This window comes from Brassica rapa, chromosome A10 (genome assembly GCF_000309985.2).
Source record: "Brassica rapa cultivar Chiifu-401-42 chromosome A10, CAAS_Brap_v3.01, whole genome shotgun sequence".
Lineage (NCBI taxonomy): Eukaryota > Viridiplantae > Streptophyta > Magnoliopsida > Brassicales > Brassicaceae > Brassica > Brassica rapa.
The window spans coordinates 11,740,279-11,762,968 of record NC_024804.2 but is presented as its reverse complement, the minus strand read 5'-3'; the positions used below and the strand labels follow the sequence as shown (position 1 = coordinate 11,762,968).

Sequence of the window (22,690 nt, the reverse complement as noted above, 5' to 3'; positions counted from 1 at the left end):
GTAACGTTAAATGGGCCTTAGGCTCCAAATGACATTGATAATCTGAGATCACATGTTTTGATTAAGAGAGAGAGAGGGAGAGGAGGAGAAAACGTTCGAATCCCTTTCTCTACACACTGACCGTACAAAAACTTATCATTAATTTTTTCACATCTTTTTCTAGATATTTTCTTGAGAAATAGTAGTGGTAATGTTACTCCCTCTGTTTGTGATATTTTCCCTTGATGCACACAGGTTAAAAAGTTATTTTTCATTAAAATGTATTTTTAAAAGTTATTCAAGCAATTATAGAAAAGATTGTAAGATTTAATTGGTTACTGATTTTCAATAAAATTAAAATGAATATAAATATCAAAATATTTTTTATTTAAAAACAATAAAAAATTTCTAAAACATTATTTATTATGAAACGAGAAAAGTATTACAAAATCAAAGCTTGAATTAAAACAGTTACAAAGTTTAGCAGTACACAAGCCGACATAAACAAAAAAAAGTCAAATGATATCTTCATGGGTTGTTTCATCCAAAGGAAGATTGACATGTGTTTCTTTGTCTTTCATTTGCTTGGTGAACAAATAATTGTATTATCAAAACGTCAAACGTGTAACATATTTCAACAAAAAAAAAAAAGCGTTTATACTTTAATACATACAGCTGATAATTGATTTGATTTAGACATATAATTTCATACTCATTCGGACACTTTACAAACCTGATTCACTGTATTCGTGGATATTATCATAAACACGTTATCTTTTATATTTGTATATAAAGATGATCAGAAAACATAATTACATAATGGTACGGTCTTAAGTTTCCTCTCTCTCTATATCTCGTACTCGTCAAAGAGTTGAACAGAGAGAGAGAGAGAGATAAAGAAAATGGAGGAGACGCGGAAGAAAGAAGACGAGAGGGGGAGAGATACGGCGGAGGCGAAAGAAATGACGACGCAGATGTCAGTCCCCGGAGGGGACGATAACGACGACGAGTATACTCCTGAAGAAATCATGCAGCTCGTCGAGTCCTCTTCTTCTCAGACGATGAACGTCGACGAGGAGAGTTTCAGAGTGAGGTTTATCGACGATCCGTACGCAGTTCCGGTCGTTGTTCAGTCATCAACGTCAACGAGGAAAGCTGTGGTCCGTCGTTTTCCGACAGCAACGCTTCCGCCATGGCGAGCGTCGACGCGAGCGATCTTTTCGGTTGCTGCCTCGGTTCGAACGGCGCGTGGAGTACTGGCGAGGTGAGAGCGAGTGAGAGTGAGTGCGAGTGGGACGACGAGTTGCTGGCGAGGTTTCTTGGCGAAGACAGTGTTTGACCAATGTGTCGGCTTGCGGAGAAACGCTTTTAAGGGTATTTTGGTCAATTCAAAGAACTGTCATTAAGTGAAAATTGATTTACATGTTGTTAATTGGTAGGCAGCAAGAAAGTGGTAAATCAGTTAATGGTAGTAGTAAGAGTAAGACTAGTCTAGTTAGCATCTACGTAGTTTAATGTGACCATTTTGGTAAATTATGTCACATGGTGGTACTAATGAGTAATACCTTTAGGTCTAGGGAGCTATTTTGTAAAGTTCAAAAGTATTTAATTGGAAAAAATAAATTGCCGGTATTTCACCCTCCACGCCAATCTGTTCATATGTTATAATTTGGCTTATTGTTACCATGAATCTCAAAATTCGGAGTTGGTACTAAATTCCAGGGACGAGAGACCTTATAGGATCATTTCTAATTTGGCATGTCCCCAGCAGGCCCGGCTTAAATACATTACGGGCCTTGTGCAGACATATTTTTTTTTCCTAAGAGTTATAATAATGTTTCCTTAAATTTACAAATTAGGACCCTAATCTATGTGATGTTTAACAAACTAGGACCCTAATTCTTAAACAAAAAATTTCAGAATATTGAAGGACCCTGTACATGTGCACCTTGAGCACACTCCAAGAGCCGGCACTGGTCCCAAGTTCCCGAGTTAAATCCCTTGAGTGTCTCCAGTCCAAGAACACATTTATTCCACTTTCAAAGTGCGTATCGACATTCTGCAAACAAACCAAAAACCATAAAGATCAGAAAACTTCTGAGGACAAAAACTGCTTTTAAAAAGCTATAGGTTGTCTCTTTAGGAGCTAGCCAGTAGACCCACTACAACACTAAATAGAGCAAGCTTGTTGAGACCTGCATGTAGCTTGATCTTACTTAGACAAGACAAGCTTTGGTTTATATTATATTACATGAAAGCTGGTCATTGACAAACACATGAACAACATGTCATGCTGACCATATTGTAAGAAGAGGATAACCTCACAAATTGATGCTGTAACTTACTAACCAGTCCAGTTCTTTGCCACATTTTGGCTTGTTATTTGAGCTCCGTTTGAAATCCTCACAGTACGTAATAAGTTTTGTGGATAACTGATTGGTTTCTTTCTATACATCATGATGGGTTCATAAGCTTATTCAAGTTTGACAAAGCTTCTTAATTTTTTTTATGAGAGATCTATTTATAAAGGCCTCGATGTTCTATAATTATCTAGCATCTAATCTAAACTCGTTTGAAAACTGATAATATAAATTTTGCTTCTAAATTTTGTTAGTAAAACGAATTGGTTGGGCTCAGAAATAACCAAGCTCAAAACTCCCTTATAGCCGTCTGGGCCTGAAAGCGTTATCTTTTATCGAGCACGATGAGTTTTATGGAATTCGTAACCTTTCCGAAATGTTGGACTTGGAGAACCCAGCTTAGATTATGTATGAAACCGTCATTAGTTAGGTATAAACCAACCAGTAAGGTAGTTTTCTTAATACTACTCCCTCCGTTTTTTAATATAAATTGTTTTACAGCTATGCACGTAGATTAAGAAAATCATTAATTTCTTATATTTTCTAAACAAAAACATCATTAATTATTTACTTAACCACAAGTTAACCAATAGAAAAATAGAAGATATATTACCATTGGTCATACAACATTAATTATTAATAAATTTTACATAAAAAACCAAAAACGACATATAATTTGGAACAAAAAAGTTTCTCTAAAACGATTTATATTAAAAAAACGGAGGGAGTATTATTTTTAGTAGATAGCTTATTCCGAATGGAGTTTGGAAATTTTCATTTCCGTCCTGTCCTGTTTCCAAGAATTAAAATTTGTACTATATAAATATGGATTTTCGTATATAACATCAATTAGAAATGAGATAGAACGGCGGGACGAGAACTTTACTCACCCCTAATTGTGAAGTTATCTTTATTCTCTTCTGCTTTGTGTATGGTATAGTTCCAATAAGAAAATATTGACAATTTTCAATATATATGTTGGTATTACAATAGATATCGATCAATCAATATTAGTAGTCAACAATGTTTTAAGGGCATCTTCGTCCCTACTCCATTTTTTTTCTCTAAAATGAAGTAAAAGTGAATATGGAGTAAGGAATGCTTCAACCCAACTTCATATCTTACTCCATAATGAAATTTACTCCATAAATAGAGTAATCTATTTTTTGTTTGTTCATCACTCTATTATGGAGTGGAAAGTGAAATAGGATTAGAGCAATTTTACTTTATTTTTACTTTTACTCTATTTTAGAGGAAAAAGTGGAGTTTTATATTGGAGATGCTCTAACAATGAAATTAGTTATGTAATATGTAGTATTCAACAAATTAAATAATTTGCTTAATTGTACAACTAAATTAAACAATCCTGTGCGGGCGCATGTGCGGTGCATATACGATATGCGGTTAGTAAACGTACCGTAATCATCATATGCAGTGTGATATACGCTTTGATAAAGAACGGGTGTACATACGGCCGTATATTCTGCATTGTTAAAACATTCTACCAAAGATAAAAATTTATTGTGCTGATTTATGTTATTTTTAATTTATGTTTTATTTTGTCTCTATGTCCATGTTCATGGTTTTTTTTTTAAAATGCAGAAATAATTAACAAGAATTTGGTATGGGTGCATTAAAATGGTTATTAGTATATTTTATATAGCTTAGTTGTATCTATATATGTATAGATCTGTTTAGGCATCCGCGTACATAGTTAGCCGTCCGCGTATATAGTTAGGCGTTAGGCACTATGTCACCCTAGAGAGAGCTTTAGAACACTGGTTTAAACATTTTAAAACTGTTTTCAGATAAGTTTTTTTTCTGTACCAATAGTCATTACATTCTCGGTCGTATCCGCATCATACTTACTTTACACCTCTAACTTTTTTACTGCTTCAGCAGTCACCATTTATCATAAGTTCATAACATATGTCGATATTTTTCACTATGCAAAGAGGCATATGATATGATGGCAATTGAATGAAGTACGTACTAATAATCAATATGTGATAATAAACGAATCATTCGAGATTAAGAGAGAGAAAGAGTTTCACATCACACAAATCAATCTGTCACGAGACAGAGGATACGGTGATGAAGATCAGAGAGAGAGGCTCGATGGTCCCTTTGGGGAAGTTTTATTGGGAAGAAACAAAAAAAGACAAGTCATGAAAAGTACCAAAATGTTGGACATAACTCCATTTGTCTGACACTTCAAATTGACATAATTCATTATACACATATACAACATACATACGTATCTCTGTCTTATTGCTTCCAAAAGTGTTTACTTCCTTGGAGATTGTGATCCATATGCCGCATACGTATCCCATCTCTCTATCGTTTATTTTTCTTGGATCTCTCTACTTTTGTTAGATATGTAATTATGGATTTATTGTGATAATCTCTGTAAATTGATTATTTTTCCAAAACTAAGTTTTTGTGGGTGAAATTAAATAGGGCTTATATGACGTGCACCAGTGAAACGGACCCTAAGACCATAATTATCGCGGTTTCTAAAATCCGATTCTGTGTGATTTTAATATGTGGACCCCACATGTTTTTAAAAAAACGGTCACGAAAGTCACGAGTGAAAGATCGGTTTTGGGCTGGTATTTTTACTGTTTACGGGTCCCACCAATACGGAACGGTCCGCGATTAGTTCAATTTTTTTTTCTTGAGAACAAAAAGAATCAAAAAAAAAAAAAATTAAGGACTCCATATCGGGGATTAAGCGATAATCATGCTCTAAATATCAGCTTATCCGGTTAGGATAAACCCAATGACAACTATGCGATTTTGATTTGAGTATTGTAAAGAGGAAAAACCTTTAAATACCATACGTTTTAGGTTTAAGAAGGATTCCAATTAAATTTGTAATTTTTTAAAAGCAAACAGCCCTTATTCGTTAACTTTGAAATACCTTTCAAATATAATGCTTGTGATATTGATGAGAAAGTATTGGATTTTGGAAAGTAAACACACAAAATTTGGCAGGCACTCATCTCTCTCGCCTTCGCAGAATTGCTAATGATTTCGAGCATTTTCAAGTGGTGATGTCCACGCCAGGTATCAACTCGGTGGCCTTATCCATAGCTCGTAGTGTGACTAAGGATCGTCGATATCAATCTTATCTAGCTCGTGGAGGTCCTAGTTGGTTAGCCAGCTATTTGCATTCTGAAGCCTTGGGTGGAGCGGCTGCCCCATAGGACTTGATGTTGTGGCAATGATCTCTTGCCTCGAATGGTTCAGGCATATGTGGTACTTCTCCTGATTGGGAGCCTATTTATTTCTACGGCATCTACTGATGTCTTTTGTTTCGTTTTTCGACCTTTGTTCCTTTGTCAGATACCTCATAAGTCGATTGACTTAAGTTTTAATGGAATTTTTCCAAGACAAAAAAAAAACACACAAAATTTGGTATTTTCAAGAATTCTCCTTCAAGTTTTTAATCCAATCATTTGATTTGACATAATATATACTCTTCATTTTAAAACAATTTTTAAAATACACTAAAATATTATTTTATGAAACCATATGTAAAAGTTTGTTTCTGATAGTCTACTTTAAATTAACCAAAAAAAAACAAGCTTGCTTATTCGTTAGATATGTTATCTAATTAATAGTTACTTTGGTTTTAATTTCGAGCTACCCGATCGGGTTGATGACTAGTAAGAGAAGCGTGTAATCACTTTCCAAATATTTGACCATGTTTATTGATTTGGGGAAAGAGACAAAAGAAAGTTTTCTATTAAATTCGTATGCTCCATATTGCCCATTGCTTATGATTCAGATAAATAATCTCGTTTTTACAACTTGTCATGTATGTGATCTTCTTGGTCACTTCATGTGGATATTTTCAAATAAACTCTAACTTACCAAGGAAGGAACAAAACTCGTTCGGCAATTCATCATTGTCTGTGAACCTTATATGTATATACATATGGCGGCCGTCCACTGTCTTTTGTATTTCAGTCCTGGTGTTTGTAATCTGATATTGTAAATATTTATATAATTATATAGCGAGTAAATTATCGTGGTCCCGTTTGATATCTAACGTCTTCTTTCTATTTCAAGATATATTTATAAAAATATATCCAGTTTTATGAATATGAGCAGAAGAACTAAGAGCATCTCCAATGGGGAGTTCTATCCCTTGGAGTTCTAAACATTTATATTTGTGTATGTATGTATTATATAAGTGTATGTAAGTGTGGGGACCATTTTTTGGGGAAGAACCTCATGCAAAGGTTCTAAAAATCTGATTTTTAGAACCTTTGCATGAGGTTCTTCCCCAAAAAATGGTCCCCACACTTACATACACTTATATAATACATACATACACAAATATAAATGTTTAGAACTCCAAGGGATAGAACTCCCCATTGAAGATGCTCTAAGGATGTAGATTACGGTTTACCGATCTCCTTAGGTTGAAATTATGTTGGTTTGTGGTCTAGGTGAGGCAAACAAAATCTTATTTTACGTTTATAGTAAATTTTATAAGTTTTAACTACGGAATGGATCTGATTTAATATCTGAATCTTAACTGATAATTCAACAAACGATATCTAGTTAGTTCTGAAGTGGATACGGCTTAAATAAAATGCTGTGGGATGAATCCAAATATATTACATATATATACCACTAAAGTACATAATATGTCAGTTACAAAAAAAAATACATAATATGTTCAGTGCCTTCCCCTAATTGATAGATCGCATGATGTCTTTTTTTTAGTACAGTATATGAAAGAACAAAACTCTTAAGAGCTCAGAGAGGGTAAGCTTGGCTAGGTGCCTGTTTTGGTCTATAGATTTCTGTCTTTGCTCTGTGGCTCTATTTCTCATCGATCTCCGTATATCACTTCGTCATCCAACGGCTCTGATTAGCTCGCTTTTCAAGAACCCAATGCAAAAGAGAAGAGAGCTAGTCAAACAATATAATATTACAGTGGGTAGAGAGAAGTACCTTCGGTCTATTTGGTTTTAAATTTAATGAAACCCTTTGATACTATCCGTTCTACGTGTGGGTCTTTGTGAGTATTTTTTTTATTTATGAAAACGTCTTTGTGAGTGTTAAACAACAACTTTAGGGTTTGATTAGTTGGTGTTGGTTGCACACAAAAAAAAGATTAGTTGGTGTTGTAGTTTTGTCTTTTTATAAGAATTAGGCTGTGTATATTTTACTTGTGACTTTGCTTTTTTTTGCTATGATTTAGTTTTAAATAAAGTTTAAGTAGTAAATTGAAGCTTTCGAAAAAATAATTTTCAGAACTAACATATTTTCTTAGATATTTTTGGCTGTATATCAAATTTTAAAGTAAAAACAATTAGGACTTTAAAGAATGTTTAAAAAGAAAAGAAAATGTTTTTACTTCAAGCATATTGACTGGAAAATCCTAATATTTTTTTGTGAGATAAAAATTTTGTAAGAAAACTCGTGTGACCATTATAGGTCATCCATTATGAACCAACATATTTTGTTTTTGTTTTTTTTTACTAGGAAATAGTAAGTTTCTTACTTTGTAGACGTTATAAACTTATTTAAAAAAGAATAATTTGTGCTTTCTGCTTTTGAACTTTTCTACTATATATTTTGGTTAATTGTGTGAACCAATTTGGCAAGCGAATGCTTGTATGTGAACTCTCCACCGCGGAAAATATAACTGTAAGAGTTCAATTAAAAATCATCTGATAATAAGTTTAGTAATATATTATTTTGTCGTATAATTCATATATATTATTTATTGGTAGTACTTGAACTAGAGATGATAACTATTCTAACACTTTTTGGACAAAATCTTATAAGATAGTTAGATCAACATGATGAATTTAAGTCACGTGATTATGGATCAGACTAATTAGAACAATTTTAGATCGGATCAAATTTTGGATCACTGTGTGTTTAAACAACGATATCATATGAAATTGTATGTTTTTAACTCAACCTAGTTGAAATGAATACATGAATCTATGTTTACATTATTTAAAATAGTATTGATGATTTTAAATGTGAGTTTTCAAAAATTTCTTACATTTTATCGCATTTGCTTAAATATTTTTTACCCATACTGATATTAATGAGATCTATGAGATTTATGTTTTTTTTTTTTGCTAAAAGATGTATGTATGAAATTTATGTTCGAACTTCAATCCCATATGATTTTAATTATTTTTCTCTTTAAAGCACATTAATATATACTATTTGTTTTGTTTTGGATTGTTGTAAGCGAGGTAAAGAACGGATGTATACATATATTTGACTGTTCACTAACCAACTTCTTGTTTAAAATAAAGCGTCAATTTCGACCAAAAAATAAAATAAATAAATAAAGCGTCGATCTTCTTTATTCATAATTTTTTTATTATTATTATTTCTTTATCCATAATCTTAAAGTCTTTTTGTTTATAACCAGTAGATGATCCAACCTTATATCATTTCAGTAATTCAGACTTTTATCAGATCTTTAAAGTTTGAAAGTAGACAATGGTAATGTTTTTTTTTTATAAAACGATGGTAACGTTCTTAAACGGTTAAAGCATAAATCATTTTTCCTTTATATAAAAAAATCCACGCTTAGTTTACAAAAAAAAAAAAAAATCCACGTGAATGGTATTCGAGTATGTATTGAACATATCTATAGAACATCTAATTACTAGATTACACTGCAGATGACTTCAGATAGATCTTATTCACATTCCATAAAAAACTAAGTCGTAGATCATTGCTTTCTCTTTGATCATTTAGCCTAGGTAGTTCATTTACAGATACATAAATTGATGGGCTGATTTTAAATTCTGAAATAAAAATGATTTTGTCTCTTTGTGTGTGGGGGTCCTCAATGATCTGTAAAATCTGATGAGAAGGAACTGAATAATTTTGGCAATACTAAGGTGGGGATCTTTTCTTCCTTTACCATTCTAAACCTATCTCTTCTCTCCCTCTGCCTCGCTTCCCATCTCTCAAATCATGTTTCTCTCTCCTCTGGGACGGATTATTATTATTGATGAATCACATGCAGTTGAAAGGATCACGAGCTACATTCAGTATACTAGGGTTTCAAGAGATCTTGAATTTGTTTTGTTCACTGAGCCAACTTTGATTATTATTATAGAAGATAAACAAAGTACGCATTGTAATATTTATTGGTATTTAGCAAGTTATGCTGGGATTGATGGCCTTTACAACAAAATCATTAATCTTTCGCACTAACGTACCACTACTATATATGGGGGTAATTAATGATTTTGCTGTATGATTAGACAAAATAATTCTCTCTGTCGTATCAATAGGACTATACTAGTTTGTCTCTTGTTAATTGACCCTTTTATAAAGCCTGAAAGTTGTTCGTTTTGGAAGAAGAAAAGTAAATGTCTATCAATAATAGTTTCCGGAGAAACTCAAATGTCTTAATAAATTAATTGATATGGTAATTCAGAAGAGACGTGACACTAAAATGTATTTTGATTGGTGGATTATTTAATCTGATTTGGACACCTTAGATGAAAAGGATTAAGAAATTTTAGTATTGTAAGATGTCAGTAGTCAAATATATGAAAGCTAGGTTGTTATTTAGGTTAAATAAGAAATGTTGAACAAATTTTATTATTTGTATTCTTATCAAATATATCTAAACTTGTTTTACTTATGCTACAGTTATGTATTTTTACCAAGATAGAAATCATCTAACCTTTTGTGCGTTTTGAATATGTTTTTAGTTTAACGGCCATGAAAAGAACATGAGAAATCGTTTTGACTTTTTTTTTCCTGTAATAGAACCTTGAGATCTAAGAAAACCCTAGATTTGAAAAGACTACAAGTAAAAGGATCTTGTTTATTTCAATTATTATCAGGATCTATGTGGCTCACACCCTCCTTAAAAATTACATATAATTGTTTAAGAAAATCCTGTCTCTCTAGTGGGGTAAATAAATTACAGATAGGGCTCGTTCTGGATGGGGTCGCCCTGTACCATTCCACATACAAACAGTTTGTCTCATGTGTTTGGCTTCGTATGGGCGCCATGGACTCACGTGAACCTCTAAATTATCGACATTTACTAGATATCACTATTAACCGGCTCAAAATATTAGTTTTTTATAAGGTGTGCACCCTAAGAATTTTGGATTGGACATAGACGAAAATCAATAAATTTACATACTGTTGTTTACATATAATCGAAATAAAAATCTATAAATGCAAAATATATCTTTTTTATAATTACTTTTCAGTTTTGTTATTAAATATTTTCTTGTAATAATATTATATATACTTTGCAACAAATATAAATTATAAGCCGAACTAAAACTATTTCAATGGTTCATCTTATTTTTCAATATAAAATAGAATAATTTTGTAATATAGTTGTGATATATTTGAATAATTCCGTTTTAAAATAAAAAATAGAGTAATGAACAAGGCAAAAATAATTTACTTTATATATAGAATAAATCTCATTTTTACTTTATTATAAAATAAAAAATATAGTACTATTAAAACATTTTTAGTTTAAACTCTATTTTTGTGTGAAAATAGAGTGAAATTGGAAATGCCTTATATATATTTGTGGGTTTACGATCGTACTTGAAAGGAATTAGTAGAAATTAAAAACAGCATTTTCATTATTCTATCCATGTCTTCGAAAATTCACTGTACAAGTTGATGTATACATGGACATAACTCTAACTCACATAAACTTTAACTTGTATATATCTATAATAGAAACCATGTGTGTTTGGCTCGTGTCTCATCTTATGGCCTTTAAAAGGGATCATAGTATAGCTTGGACTCTTTCTGCCGTCTATGATCTCTTTCAATCTCTCATCTAAGATCAACCTATCATCTAAGTTCTCTCTCTCTTGATCTGTATTTTCATCTCTCTTTCTCATCAATGGGTTCGAATTTTCATTACTCTATAGATCTAAACGAAGATCAAGACCATCATGAAGAGCCCTTTTTCTATCCTCTTGGATCCTCTTCGTCTCTTCTTCATAATTATCAAGTTCCTTCTAATTCTTCGTCTTCTTCGTCGTCCATTTCTTCTCTCTCCTCCTACCTCCCTTTCTTGATCAACTCTCAAGACGATCAACATGTTGCCTGCAACAACACTTATCAATATGAACATTTCCATCTTTCTCAACCCCTCAAGGTACACACACATACACACACAATTTTATAATAGTATATCAACCTTAACTGGGTGCACAGATGTTATTTTGAGCGATCTTTACTTTTTCGTCTAGTTGTTGAAAATATGCCTGATCATGTAAAGTTCATACAAAAATATTATTTTTGAATTTGAAATGAAAAAATACATAAAAGAAATTTAATTTATTAGGGAGAAGCATAAGAAACCATATAAATCATTATTATCTTTGTTAGTTAAACCTCGACTGTTGCTAAATTTCAGGCCAACATGTTTAACGGTGGATCATCATCATCTTCGTACGATCGTATGGTGCCAAAGAAGGAGACAAGACTGAAACTAACGATAAGGAAAAAAGATCATCACGACGACCAAACTGATTTTCTTCATCACCCGACAAAACCCAATTCAGACTCCGACAAGTGGATGATGTCCCCAAAGATGCGGTTGATTAAGAAAACAATCACCAACAATAAACAGCCCACTGATCAGGCTAATAACAACAACAATCGTAATCATAAAGAAGATCACTACCCTTTTAATCAGAAGACTAGTTTCGAAAAAGATCACGATGAAGATCTCAAGAAAGTCACGACCACGGCCGTCACCACGGAAAATCGCTACAATACAATCAAGGATAATGGTTATGGTAATAACAATGGCGTGATTAGGGTTTGTTCCGATTGTAACACTACCAAGACTCCTCTTTGGCGAAGTGGGCCTCGAGGTCCCAAGGTAAATTAATTGATTTTTTTTTGAAATTATCTCTTATTAATATATCTTAATTCAATTTTTAAAACACATAATTATGTGTCTAGAACGCATATATATTTGATTTATTCAAGTCTAGCGCATCTTTAGACTTAATGACTCTCTTTTCCTTAATGGAAGACATACGAGTCCAATATTATGTGAATAATTTTGACGCACAGTAACTTTTCACATTTTTTTATTACAGTCTCTTTGTAACGCATGTGGCATAAGACAAAGAAAGGCGAGGAAGGCCGCGATGGCTGCAGCCGTCGCTGCGGGCGACCAAGAAGTGGTGGCGGCACAGCTGCAACAGATACCTGCGAAAAAGAAGTTGCAAAGCAAGAAAAAACGATCCAATGGAGGAGACAAATTTAATCTCTCTCCTCCGGTAATGTCCAAGACAAAAAAGTGCAAGATCAAAGAACAAGAACAGGAGGACACGACCACGGTTGCCGGAGATTCAGAAATCAGCAAATCAACAACCTCTTCTGATTCTTCAATCTCGTCGAACAAGCTGTGCTTCAATGACTTGACGATAATGTTGAGAAAAAGCTCAGCTTATCAACAAGTGTTCCCACAAGATGAGAAGGAAGCTGCTATATTGCTCATGGCTCTATCGCATGGAATGGTTCATGGCTGATCAGATCATTACACGATATCTTCTGGTTACAGAAAAGAGGTTTACTTCATAATTATATATACCATAGTAAGCAAAATAATGATTGATTGTTAAATCTTGGAGTGATTAATGTAGTTTTTGCAGTTGGTCTAATATGAGAAGTCAAAACATAATATATAAGAGTGTGCGAGAGTTCAGTATAATAATTAATATATCTATAGATGTTTTGGGAGATTTTGGTTTAGGGTTTATGTTGTGTTTTTCCCAGATGGAGCATTAATCACTCGATAATGTGCGAGTGTTCTTGCTTATTTACATCTTCATATTTTTGTTTTATGTGATTTGAGAAATAATATAATCATGAAGAGTATTTCTCTTATCTTTTTACATGTTACAACAATTATGATCAATTAGATGATCGATTTTGAATTGTGATAGCTAAACCATTCAATTTTAGAGTCGGATATTTCTTGGACTTAATCATTTGTGAAAATATTCTGAGCCCAAGATTTCGTAATGGATGAGGCAAAAGATGGTTGATATGAGAGCATATGAATGTGTGTGTAGGATAAGAGATCATGTGTGATGTGTGGAGATAATGCGTTTGTCTTGCATTTAAATGGCGACGACAAATATTAAGTTAAAAATGATCTTCAGAAACTTGCAATCCCACATATTTTTTCTTCTACTTCAAATGAAACCATATTTACTCATTTATTTCCTTGCTTCTTGAAAACATATATGGGGGTTGACCTAATTGAAAAAGTAGTTGTTTTTATTTTCTCCCTCGTTTACTTTTTTGCCTGCTACATTATTGTATATAGGGTCACTGACTCACTGGTATACTTTGCAAGGCTAGTCATGAATGGGTGTATGCCAATGGATTTTTCTTAATTTATCATTTAGCCATTAAATACAAGTTTAAGATTATGTAACGTAAAGAAGGTAGATTTTTTTTTGTTAACTATAAGAATGAGAGATCTTAGACATTTTTTATCTCTCAGTAAGAGCATAAGAATGTGTGAAAATTTCATTAGTTTAGTGATTTTATTATGATCTACTAATCCTTTTACATACATAAGAAGATTTTAAATTCGAATCACAATGATTATAATATATAACTAGACCGCACGACTGTGCATATACATGTTTTACAGTATATACATATTTTAGAAAATGAAAAGTTAACAGTTTTAGTTTAATTATTTTTGTTTTTTTTGTTTAAACTATGTTTTTTTTCATTGTGTCGTGTAACAGGGGGTCCGTAAAATGTTATGAGTAGTAAGTACTGTAGTAGAATTTTTAAAAATATAAACATTTTGTAATTAAATAATTTATGAACTCAATAATATTGTATCATTTTTAAATATGCAGAATAACTCATGAGGTGGAAAAATTATATAGTTATACTAAATATGTTAAATTATATATTAAGAAATTTAAAGAAAAGTATTTAAAATATATGAAAATAAAAAGTAACAATATGAAATATATATTATATAAATAATTTTTTTTTCTACTGAATATAGAATTAGAATTGAGATTGAACTATTGAATATCATTATCGATGACATTTAAAATTATTTGACCAGTTGAGCAATCAATATAATAAAAACCGGTTCGATGGTCCATAAAAATATATGCATTTGTATGCTGGGTATTTCTAATTTTAGTATTGGATATCTGGTTTATACATCACGCTAGTTAATTCATATGGTTTTGTGTTTGTGTGAAATGAGACTATTATAAATGATTTCAGTTTTGGTTTCTATGACATGGTTTGTATAGAATAAAACGTTTTGTATGTCATATTGTTTGTTTGATTATCATTGGTGGACGAACACAAAAACATGTCTAAAGATATTACAAAATTAAAGGCCCATTCGTGTATATGATTTATATATTGAATATGCTCAATTCATGTAATATATGTAGATTATAGAAATTAATTATGAAATAATAAATTGATATTCAACTATCAGTGTTGTCAAACAACATGATTTTCCTTTTTTTTTTATTTTTGTCCATGTTACCAAACAGAAGCTGTAGATTATAGAAATTAATTACTAAATAATAAAGATATTCAGCTATCAATGTTTCCAACAGCATGATTTTTTTATTTATTTATATTGCCAAACAAAAACTTAAAATACTTCTACTTTAATAAGATAAATATAAATAATAAATTGATATCCAGCTATCAATGTTGCCAACAATATGATTTTTTTTTATCCATGTTACCAAACAAAAGCTTAAAATGCTTCTACTTTAATAAGATAGATAGAAAATAAATTGATATTCAGCTTTCAATGTTGCCAACAATATGGTTTTTTTTTTTATTCATGCTGCCAAACAAAAGATTAAAGCTCTTCTACTTTAATAAGATAGATTATAGTATAATAATATACCAATTTAAAAAAATAATATCTATATAATCTATATATTGGTTTATATCTGGTCTTGATTATTTGTGTTTTCTATATGAATAATATTTTGTAAATTTGGCATACTTTGAATTATTATGGAAACTTGAATCAGTTTGAGGTAAATACTAAGTCTAAGAAAATTTAATGGATTATTGACCTACCAAATCCTAATTAGTAATTACTAGAGCCTTTTCTGGGCTATGCCCGGGTTGTTTTAAAAATTTAATTTAAGGTTTTGGCACTTTTATTTGAATGTATATATAATGGTATCGATTATAGAAATAAAAATCCTCAGATAAATATAAAATATTTAAACTATTCATGTCAAACAAAGTTAAGATATTTAGAACTCAAAATTTCTTACTATGATCTAGTTATTCTTTTATTTTTGATTTATGTTCTGTTAAATTGACAACTAATTTAAAATTTGGAATAATTGAGTTTTCATTTTTCTACTAATAATAAGTTTTTACTTATTCTAACAAAACTTGTACTATTTTGCATTGGTACTATGGTTTTCATTATATAATTCGAGTATCTATATCAATTCATTTTTATCTTCCCTTAGAAAGTGGTGGAATTAGGAACAATTGAAATCATAGTGATTGAAGATACAATTGTCATGAGAATGAGTCGTGAGAATCATGTCTTATTTTATTTGCCATGCAAGAAAGAATTTAGAACATAATATCCTAGATCATATTAATATTTTGCAACATCTATTTTGTATTTTTGTATGTTCTTCTCCAATATCCATTTCACTGTTTTCTTTTATTGAAAGAATATAGTATCTGTAGAAAGAAAAATAATTGGTGATTTTAAAAACTCGACATTTTACTAACCTTGATGCTACTTTCGATTATTAATGTGTCGGACAAAGAAAATTATTTGTTTCAGGTTGTAGAAAAACAACAGCCATAAAAAGAAGAGTATGTAGTCCTAGATCTTCCATTTTCACGTATTGTAGTAGAGACCTTGACAAATTAGTCTGCCAGATACACACTATAAGTACGAACTATATATTAATCGAAAGTAGCATCATCCTGAGGTTCTTCAACAACATACCACAATAGTTTCTACACTCGAGATTTATCCCACAATAGTTGCGAAGATTTTATTTTCTTTATACTTGCTAATCATCTATTTGAATGACATGTGTCATTTTAGTATCATATAGTTTTTTTTTTTTTTTGTCATCAGCATAAACAGACTCAGACATACTCTGTGAACCAAACTGGGAGATGTCGATCCATGTGAACGACGAAAGACGGCTGCTTCCTGACACTACGTGCTAGGCTATCCGCCTTTGTATTTTGCGTTCTTGGCACATGGACAATCTCTGAGCCGGAAAAGCTCTCTTTCAGGACTTTAATATCATCTAAATAACTTGCAAAAGCTGGCCATTCTTCTGGTTCCGAAACCATCTTCACCAATTGAGAACAATCCGTTGCAAATGTAACCTGAAATTGTCGTAAGTTCCTCATACACTCCATTGCCCACAGTAATGCTTCCATCTCCGCATGTAGAGGAGATAGACTAGCCCTGACATTCCTTGCTCCCATCAAACCCTCAAAACCTTCTAAAGTACTAAACCACCCCTGACCAGAGAAACCACTATCCTCTTTCCATGACCCATCTGTGAAACACCATCTTCCTTGGATTAATGGTGCTGCCGAACCCTCTACATGTGGCCCTGCTCTCTGTTCCTTTACTATCTGCGCCTCAGCCCATAGTGTGGACTCTGTTTCTGCCAGTTTAATTGTCTCCCTTGGATCCATATCAAGGTTACTAAAAGCTTTATTATTCCTTCCTTTCCAGATATACCATAGAATCCATGCAAACTGATGATCATCTAGCTGCGGAGAAATTCTCCAAAAAAGATGATCCATGTTTGTAAAAAGAGCTCCTGTTGGAAAGATAGCGGGATTTGATGGTATCTTGGATAGCGCCCAAACCTGTAATGCTGGAGGACATTCAAAAAAAAACATGGTTAACTGATTCCTCATCAGCGCCACATCGTGCACAACATATATCACCATTTATCCCTCGCGCTTGCAAATTCTTCTTGACTGCAATACAACCGGTCACCAGTTGCCACAAAAAATGTTTCATCTTCGGTGGGCATCGAATCTTCCAGCAGAACGACTTTAACGCATCCACTGTAGGTCCAAACATTTCTGGTGGTTTATCTCTATCTGGGTAAACCCGCTCTACCTGATATCCTGATTTGACCGAGTATTTCCCATTGTTTGTGAAATGCCAGCCATCTCTATCAATCCTCTGAATCCTACTCAAAGGTATACTTTCGATAATTTTCACATCCCGCGGGTCCACTAGATTCCGAATTACCTGCATATTCCAATTTCGCGAATGAGGATCAATGAGAGCATCCACTGTGAGTTCAGGGTAAAAATTGTGTTGGTTTTTATTTGCTGGTCTCGGGCGAGTGGTTGGGAGCCAGGGATCATTCCATACCGAAATGGATGATCCTGATCCCACCCGTTTAATTAGTCCTTTGCTAACCAGAGATCTAGCAGATGTGATGCTCCGCCAGCCATATGACGGAGAGTACGAACGGATCGGTTCCAGGGGTGATGCATTCCTGTAATACCGACCTTTGAAGACACGAGAAAATAAAGTATTCGGCTTCTCAATCAGGCGCCATAACTGTTTACCAAGCATCGCTGTATTGAAATCAGTGATGTCTTTAAAACCCAAACCTCCTTCCTCCTTGCTAACACATACCTTATCCCAAGATTTCTAATGCATTCCTCTTGTACTTCCACCTGGGCTCCACCAAAAACGTGCTACCGCATTTGTCAATTTTTTCGCGGTTGCCTTCGGTAATCTATAGCAAGACATCACATGATTTGGCAATGCCGTAACTACTGATTTAATAACCACTTCTTTTCCACCCTTCGTGAAAAATTTGAAAGTCCACCCATTAACCCTTCTATTAAGTCTATCTTGCACAAAACCGAAAACTTGAATCTTTGAAACCCCAAGATTTTCCGGTAATCCAAGATAAGTTCCCATTCCTCCAAGATTCTGAATACCCAAAATATCTCTTAATTCCTGTCTGACTGATTCTTCAATCTTGTGCCCAAATTGGATTGAAGACTTATCGAAATTAATAAGCTGACCTGAAACCATCTCATATTCCTTTAAAATCCGGAGAATAGATTGACATTCCTCCCTTTGTGCTTTACAAAAGAAAAGGCTGTCATCCGCGAAAAGCAAGTGAGAAATGGATGGACATGCCCTGGCTACCTTCATACCTGTCAACTGTTTTTCTCTCTCCGCCTTTTTAATATTTGTAATCAAAGCCTCAGTGCACAATATAAAAAGATAAGGTGATAAAGGATCTCCTTGTCGTAATCCACGCTGTGGAATAATGAGACCCCTTGGTTGGCCATTCAGTAAAACTCTATATTGAACCGAGGAGATACATTCCATCATTAACTTAATCCAGTGAAGATCAAATCCCATTTTTTCCAGTAAAGCCTGAATAAAATCCCATTCCACTCGATCATACGCCTTGCTCATATCCGTTTTAATTGCCATGTACTTTCCTTGACATGCCTTATTAGTCCGTAACCCATGAAACATCTCCTGAGCAATAAGAATGTTATCAGTTATCAACCTCCCCGGCACGAAAGCCGATTGAGTCTCTGAAATAAGGGACGGAAGACACCCTTTCAAACGCTGGCACAAAACCTTCTAAATAATTTTATACCCAACATTACATAGGCTAATTGGTCTCAGTTCCGTCATCCTAGTTGGCCTCTCCGTCTTTGGAATCATACATATATTAGTGATATTTAACCTTGGATCCATTTCTCCAGAAACCAAAAAGTTGTTTACCATTTCTACCAGATCCTTCTTTATAATATGCCAAGAATGTTGAAAAAAGAGAGCCGTCATGCCATCCGGTCCTGGTGCCTTTTCAGGATGCATCATAAACAAAGCCTCTCTAACCTCATTCTCTTTAAATACTCATAACTAAGAAATTTTGCTCATTCTCTTTCTTAATTTCATTTCTTTTTCTTTAAATGCATAAAATTCCTGCTAATACTATCATTGGAGGTGCTCTTAGCACCTTTTAGTTCCGATCTGAATACTTCCAATGCCAAGAAAAGTTGTCATAAAAATCCTATTTTAGCACATTTTCCAGTCCCAAGCAAGGTGGATTCATCACGTTCACACACAAAAAAAAAATGCTTTCGAGACAATATCTTTAAAGGAAATTGATCAACTACTTGATTTGCAACTTTATGAGGAAATGCTAAGCTTTTGTCATCTCCATGATTCATACACATAACTCTAATCTATGTTATATGAACCCAATCTTGATATTAGAGAAAATGACATTACCAAAAACGTTAAAACAAAATAAATCACATTAAGATTAAATAATTACCAATCTGGTATTCAATAGTGATGCCAAAAATCTTTGCAAAAGGCCAATAAAAATGGATGTATCTATAAGAATCATCGTTAATAGGTTTGTGAGAGTTAAAGTATTACAATATTTGATAGAGTAACCATTTGTGGAGTTGCCTTTTCTACATGTACATGTGCAGTGGGTTTTTAGAGAGTAAAGGGAACCAGAAAAGATCCTAAATTATTATTTGTATGGAACTCTTAACTGAAGCAAAATAATGACTTTCTGGCGCTCCTTGCTCTTCTGATACCTTTCTTTAGTTCTTTCTTTACTCAGTTGGCTTAGTGTCTGAACTTTCAGCAGAAGAAGACCACCTTAAAGTTTCAAGTCAAAGAAGAGGTGATAGACTAAAAACTCAACAGTCTGTAAATCAAAGCTCAATGATTTGTTTCACATTTATAGAAAACTCGGAAATAAAGCACATTTACCCAAATGGAACTTAAACTGTGAATCTAAATATTTAATATTAATTTCTATATAGCGATCCAAAATACACAATAATCAAAGGCATTGGGATGATCTAAAAATGCAAATGAACTATATTCACTCTAAGAGAGAAGCGGATTTAGCACATGGTCTTTATCAGTTTCTACATACAAAGTGATATCAATATTGCATAAAATTAATAAATTTTACATTGAAAAACAAAAACAACATGTAGTGTCCGAATGGCAACATGCGGGCAACTGCGGAATAACTATGATGCGGTTTATATAATAACCAAAATATATGTAGAGCGGGTGCGGTACGGGTACAAACATTCAAAGCCGTAATTTAAACATACATATTTTTTTTAAAAACGTCATCTATCAAAAAACGGAAAAAAAAGTATTTTGTAAAAACGACTAAATAATCAAAGAATATCATATAGCAAAACAAAGACCATGCCGAAGACTTACTATAATCCATGCGGTACACGTTAAATCGCTCTTGCACATCTCGGATTTCGGGTAACACAGCTTTGTAGGATAAGTCACATACCGGAGAAGAACCGATATGGTTTATACCAAACAATTGGTTCTGTATGCATTTTGCACCGACCTTAGGATATCCCTTGAAGACTTAAAGAGGCAAAGGCTTCATAGTTTAGGTTTTACAACTACCTGAGAGACAAACATACACCAACGATGGTTAGCATTGAGGATATGCAATTATAGAAAATGGGTCAATGCATAGTTAACGCAGATTATTATTCTGATATGGTGTTGATTATCAAGGAATCATAAAATTTTCAAATAGATTGAGAAGGCTATATTCATGAATGATTATCAAGAAAACATATGTTAAATACTTTAGACGTTAGGATCCAAGGACTTGCTATTAGCTTGTCATATTTTCCGGAAAGGGACCTTGTGGATCTATGCTTTCTTTGGAGACTATTTACCTGTCTGCCTATATGCCAAGCAAGTGGCATTAATGCACTGAAAATTTAGGGGATCCACTGCCTCACGATAAACCTACAAAAAGTGGTATAATAACTTTAGAAATAAGAATCACAACAGTAACTGATTATTTGTAAAGTAAGACTTACTCCAGATAAGTGTTGATCATGTCTTTCATATATCAGCCACCTCACCATTTGATACTTCCTCATCTAGCACAGCATCAAACACAGGTTCATGCTAACATAGGCTAGTCAACTCAACCTGCAATAAATTTAGTTATAGATCAGTCTTAGTTTTTTTTTGCTACAGAGATGTCTCAGACAATTGAGGATGCACGAACCCAAAACATGAGAGACTGAGCTTAAGTTTGGTTTCATGAACTGTTAAGCAATTGGAATTTGTGTCAACAACGTCTTCCTCGTTTTTTTGCTGAATACTTTTTTTTTTAAAGTAGTCACTTAGGCATCTGTTCTCAAAAATCCAGGGAGCATCATGTTGAAGAAGCGATTAGTACTCAGTACTCACAATGCAAAAAGGGATGTAAATTTCTCAGTTCAAAGTTTAAAACCAAGTGATGCCTGATAGAGAGAAAGAAGTGAAGGAAGAAAAAGTACAACAACTTTGATCTTTGCGACATCATTCATCCTTTCATTCTCAGCCGCCAGGTTTTCAGTCATGGTAACATTGTAGGAATACGGATCAAGCACAAATCTTAGCTAAGTCTAATCATAATGACAGAATAAGGAATCGAAAGTTGAAAATAAAAACAAACTTAACTCTTTGTTTGATTCCTTCAAGACCCAAATCTTCATAGCTTAAGAGAGACACTGATTTTACTTTGGTGGAGATCGGTTTCAGCTGTAGTCAATAGAATACTTGGAAAACGCTGAAAGTGGTTGGTCCGATCGTTAAGAGGTTGAAGACGGCGATGAAGACGAAAGCGATCAGAAGCAGTAATTGTGGCATAATTAAAACAGGGAAGCTTAAGAGATACGAATGGGAGGCGAAGAGATGAAGCTCTGAAAAGTGGAGGCTGCGAGATTGAGTTCCGGAAGAGAAGATGACATGGAATTTAGGCCAAATAATTCACTTCAAGGATAAAAAAAAAAGCCCAATACTACCCAAGTCTGGTGTGACGCGGCAAAAATCAAGTTTTTCATTGGCTGATTTTTTATGCTGACGTGGATAGACTCAATAGAGCTCATATATCCTTTTAGTATTGTATATTGATTAGTCTCAAAGGCTTAGAGTCAAAATTCAAATAGTACAAGGTATAAATAACTACCTAGAAGAGACTTTTAAGGGTTCTCAAATGTATGTTTTAATGTTAGTTACTACTAATTAATTAGAAAAGATTTCATAAGGTGCACGAAGAATCATTAAATAAAATCTTAACACATGAATCACTATTGACCCACTCTTATAACAGTAATCAATTCACTAACCAGACTTACTTGGCTAGACTTTTATTTGCTTGTTAAGGATCTAATAAGCACTATTGAACTAATTGATCAGTAAGTCTACTAATCCAAGAAAAACTGAGTCGGCCCCCAAAACAAGTGGATGTCTTCTCTTC

General features: G+C 33.2%; 1 protein-coding gene, 1 long non-coding RNA gene and 1 pseudogene across 5 annotated transcripts; 2 read left to right on the top strand and 1 right to left on the bottom strand.

Annotated features, from left to right (window-relative positions):
- Positions 1-218: 218 nt before the first annotated feature.
- Positions 219-8,942, top strand: LOC103845115 (annotated as a pseudogene).
- Positions 8,943-11,041: 2,099 nt separating this feature from the next.
- On the top strand, positions 11,042-13,242 carry LOC103845114 (GATA transcription factor 21). The gene is made up of 3 exons (XM_009121947.3): positions 11,042-11,490; positions 11,752-12,222; positions 12,446-13,242. Exons 1-3 carry the CDS (start codon positions 11,233-11,235, stop codon positions 12,878-12,880), a joined length of 1,164 nt encoding a protein of 387 aa, XP_009120195.1. The 5' UTR covers positions 11,042-11,232; the 3' UTR covers positions 12,881-13,242.
- A 6,503-nt stretch (positions 13,243-19,745) lies between these two features.
- Positions 19,746-22,197, bottom strand: LOC103845113. Of its 4 annotated transcripts, none has more exons than XR_001956823.2 (6): positions 21,729-22,197; positions 21,455-21,580; positions 21,261-21,375; positions 21,114-21,186; positions 20,629-20,832; positions 19,746-20,092 (listed from the first exon to the last, which is right to left on the bottom strand). It is a non-coding gene; the product is annotated as an uncharacterized LOC103845113 (long non-coding RNA). The 4 variants fall into 4 exon arrangements; XR_001956824.2 differs by having other exon boundaries at positions 19,746-20,017; positions 21,729-22,195; XR_628456.2 differs by having other exon boundaries at positions 19,746-20,043; positions 21,729-22,194.
- Positions 22,198-22,690: the final 493 nt, after the last annotated feature.

Excerpts from the sequence above, each read along its gene's own strand:
- LOC103845114 (XM_009121947.3), top strand. The coding sequence starts at position 11,233 with ATGGGTTCGAATTTTCATTACTCTATAGATCTAAACGAAGATCAAGAC. Across the intron at positions 11,491-11,751 it reads ATCTTTCTCAACCCCTCAAG|GCCAACATGTTTAACGGTGG; the intron begins GTACACACACAT and ends GCTAAATTTCAG. Across the intron at positions 12,223-12,445 it reads GTGGGCCTCGAGGTCCCAAG|TCTCTTTGTAACGCATGTGG; the intron begins GTAAATTAATTG and ends TTTTTATTACAG.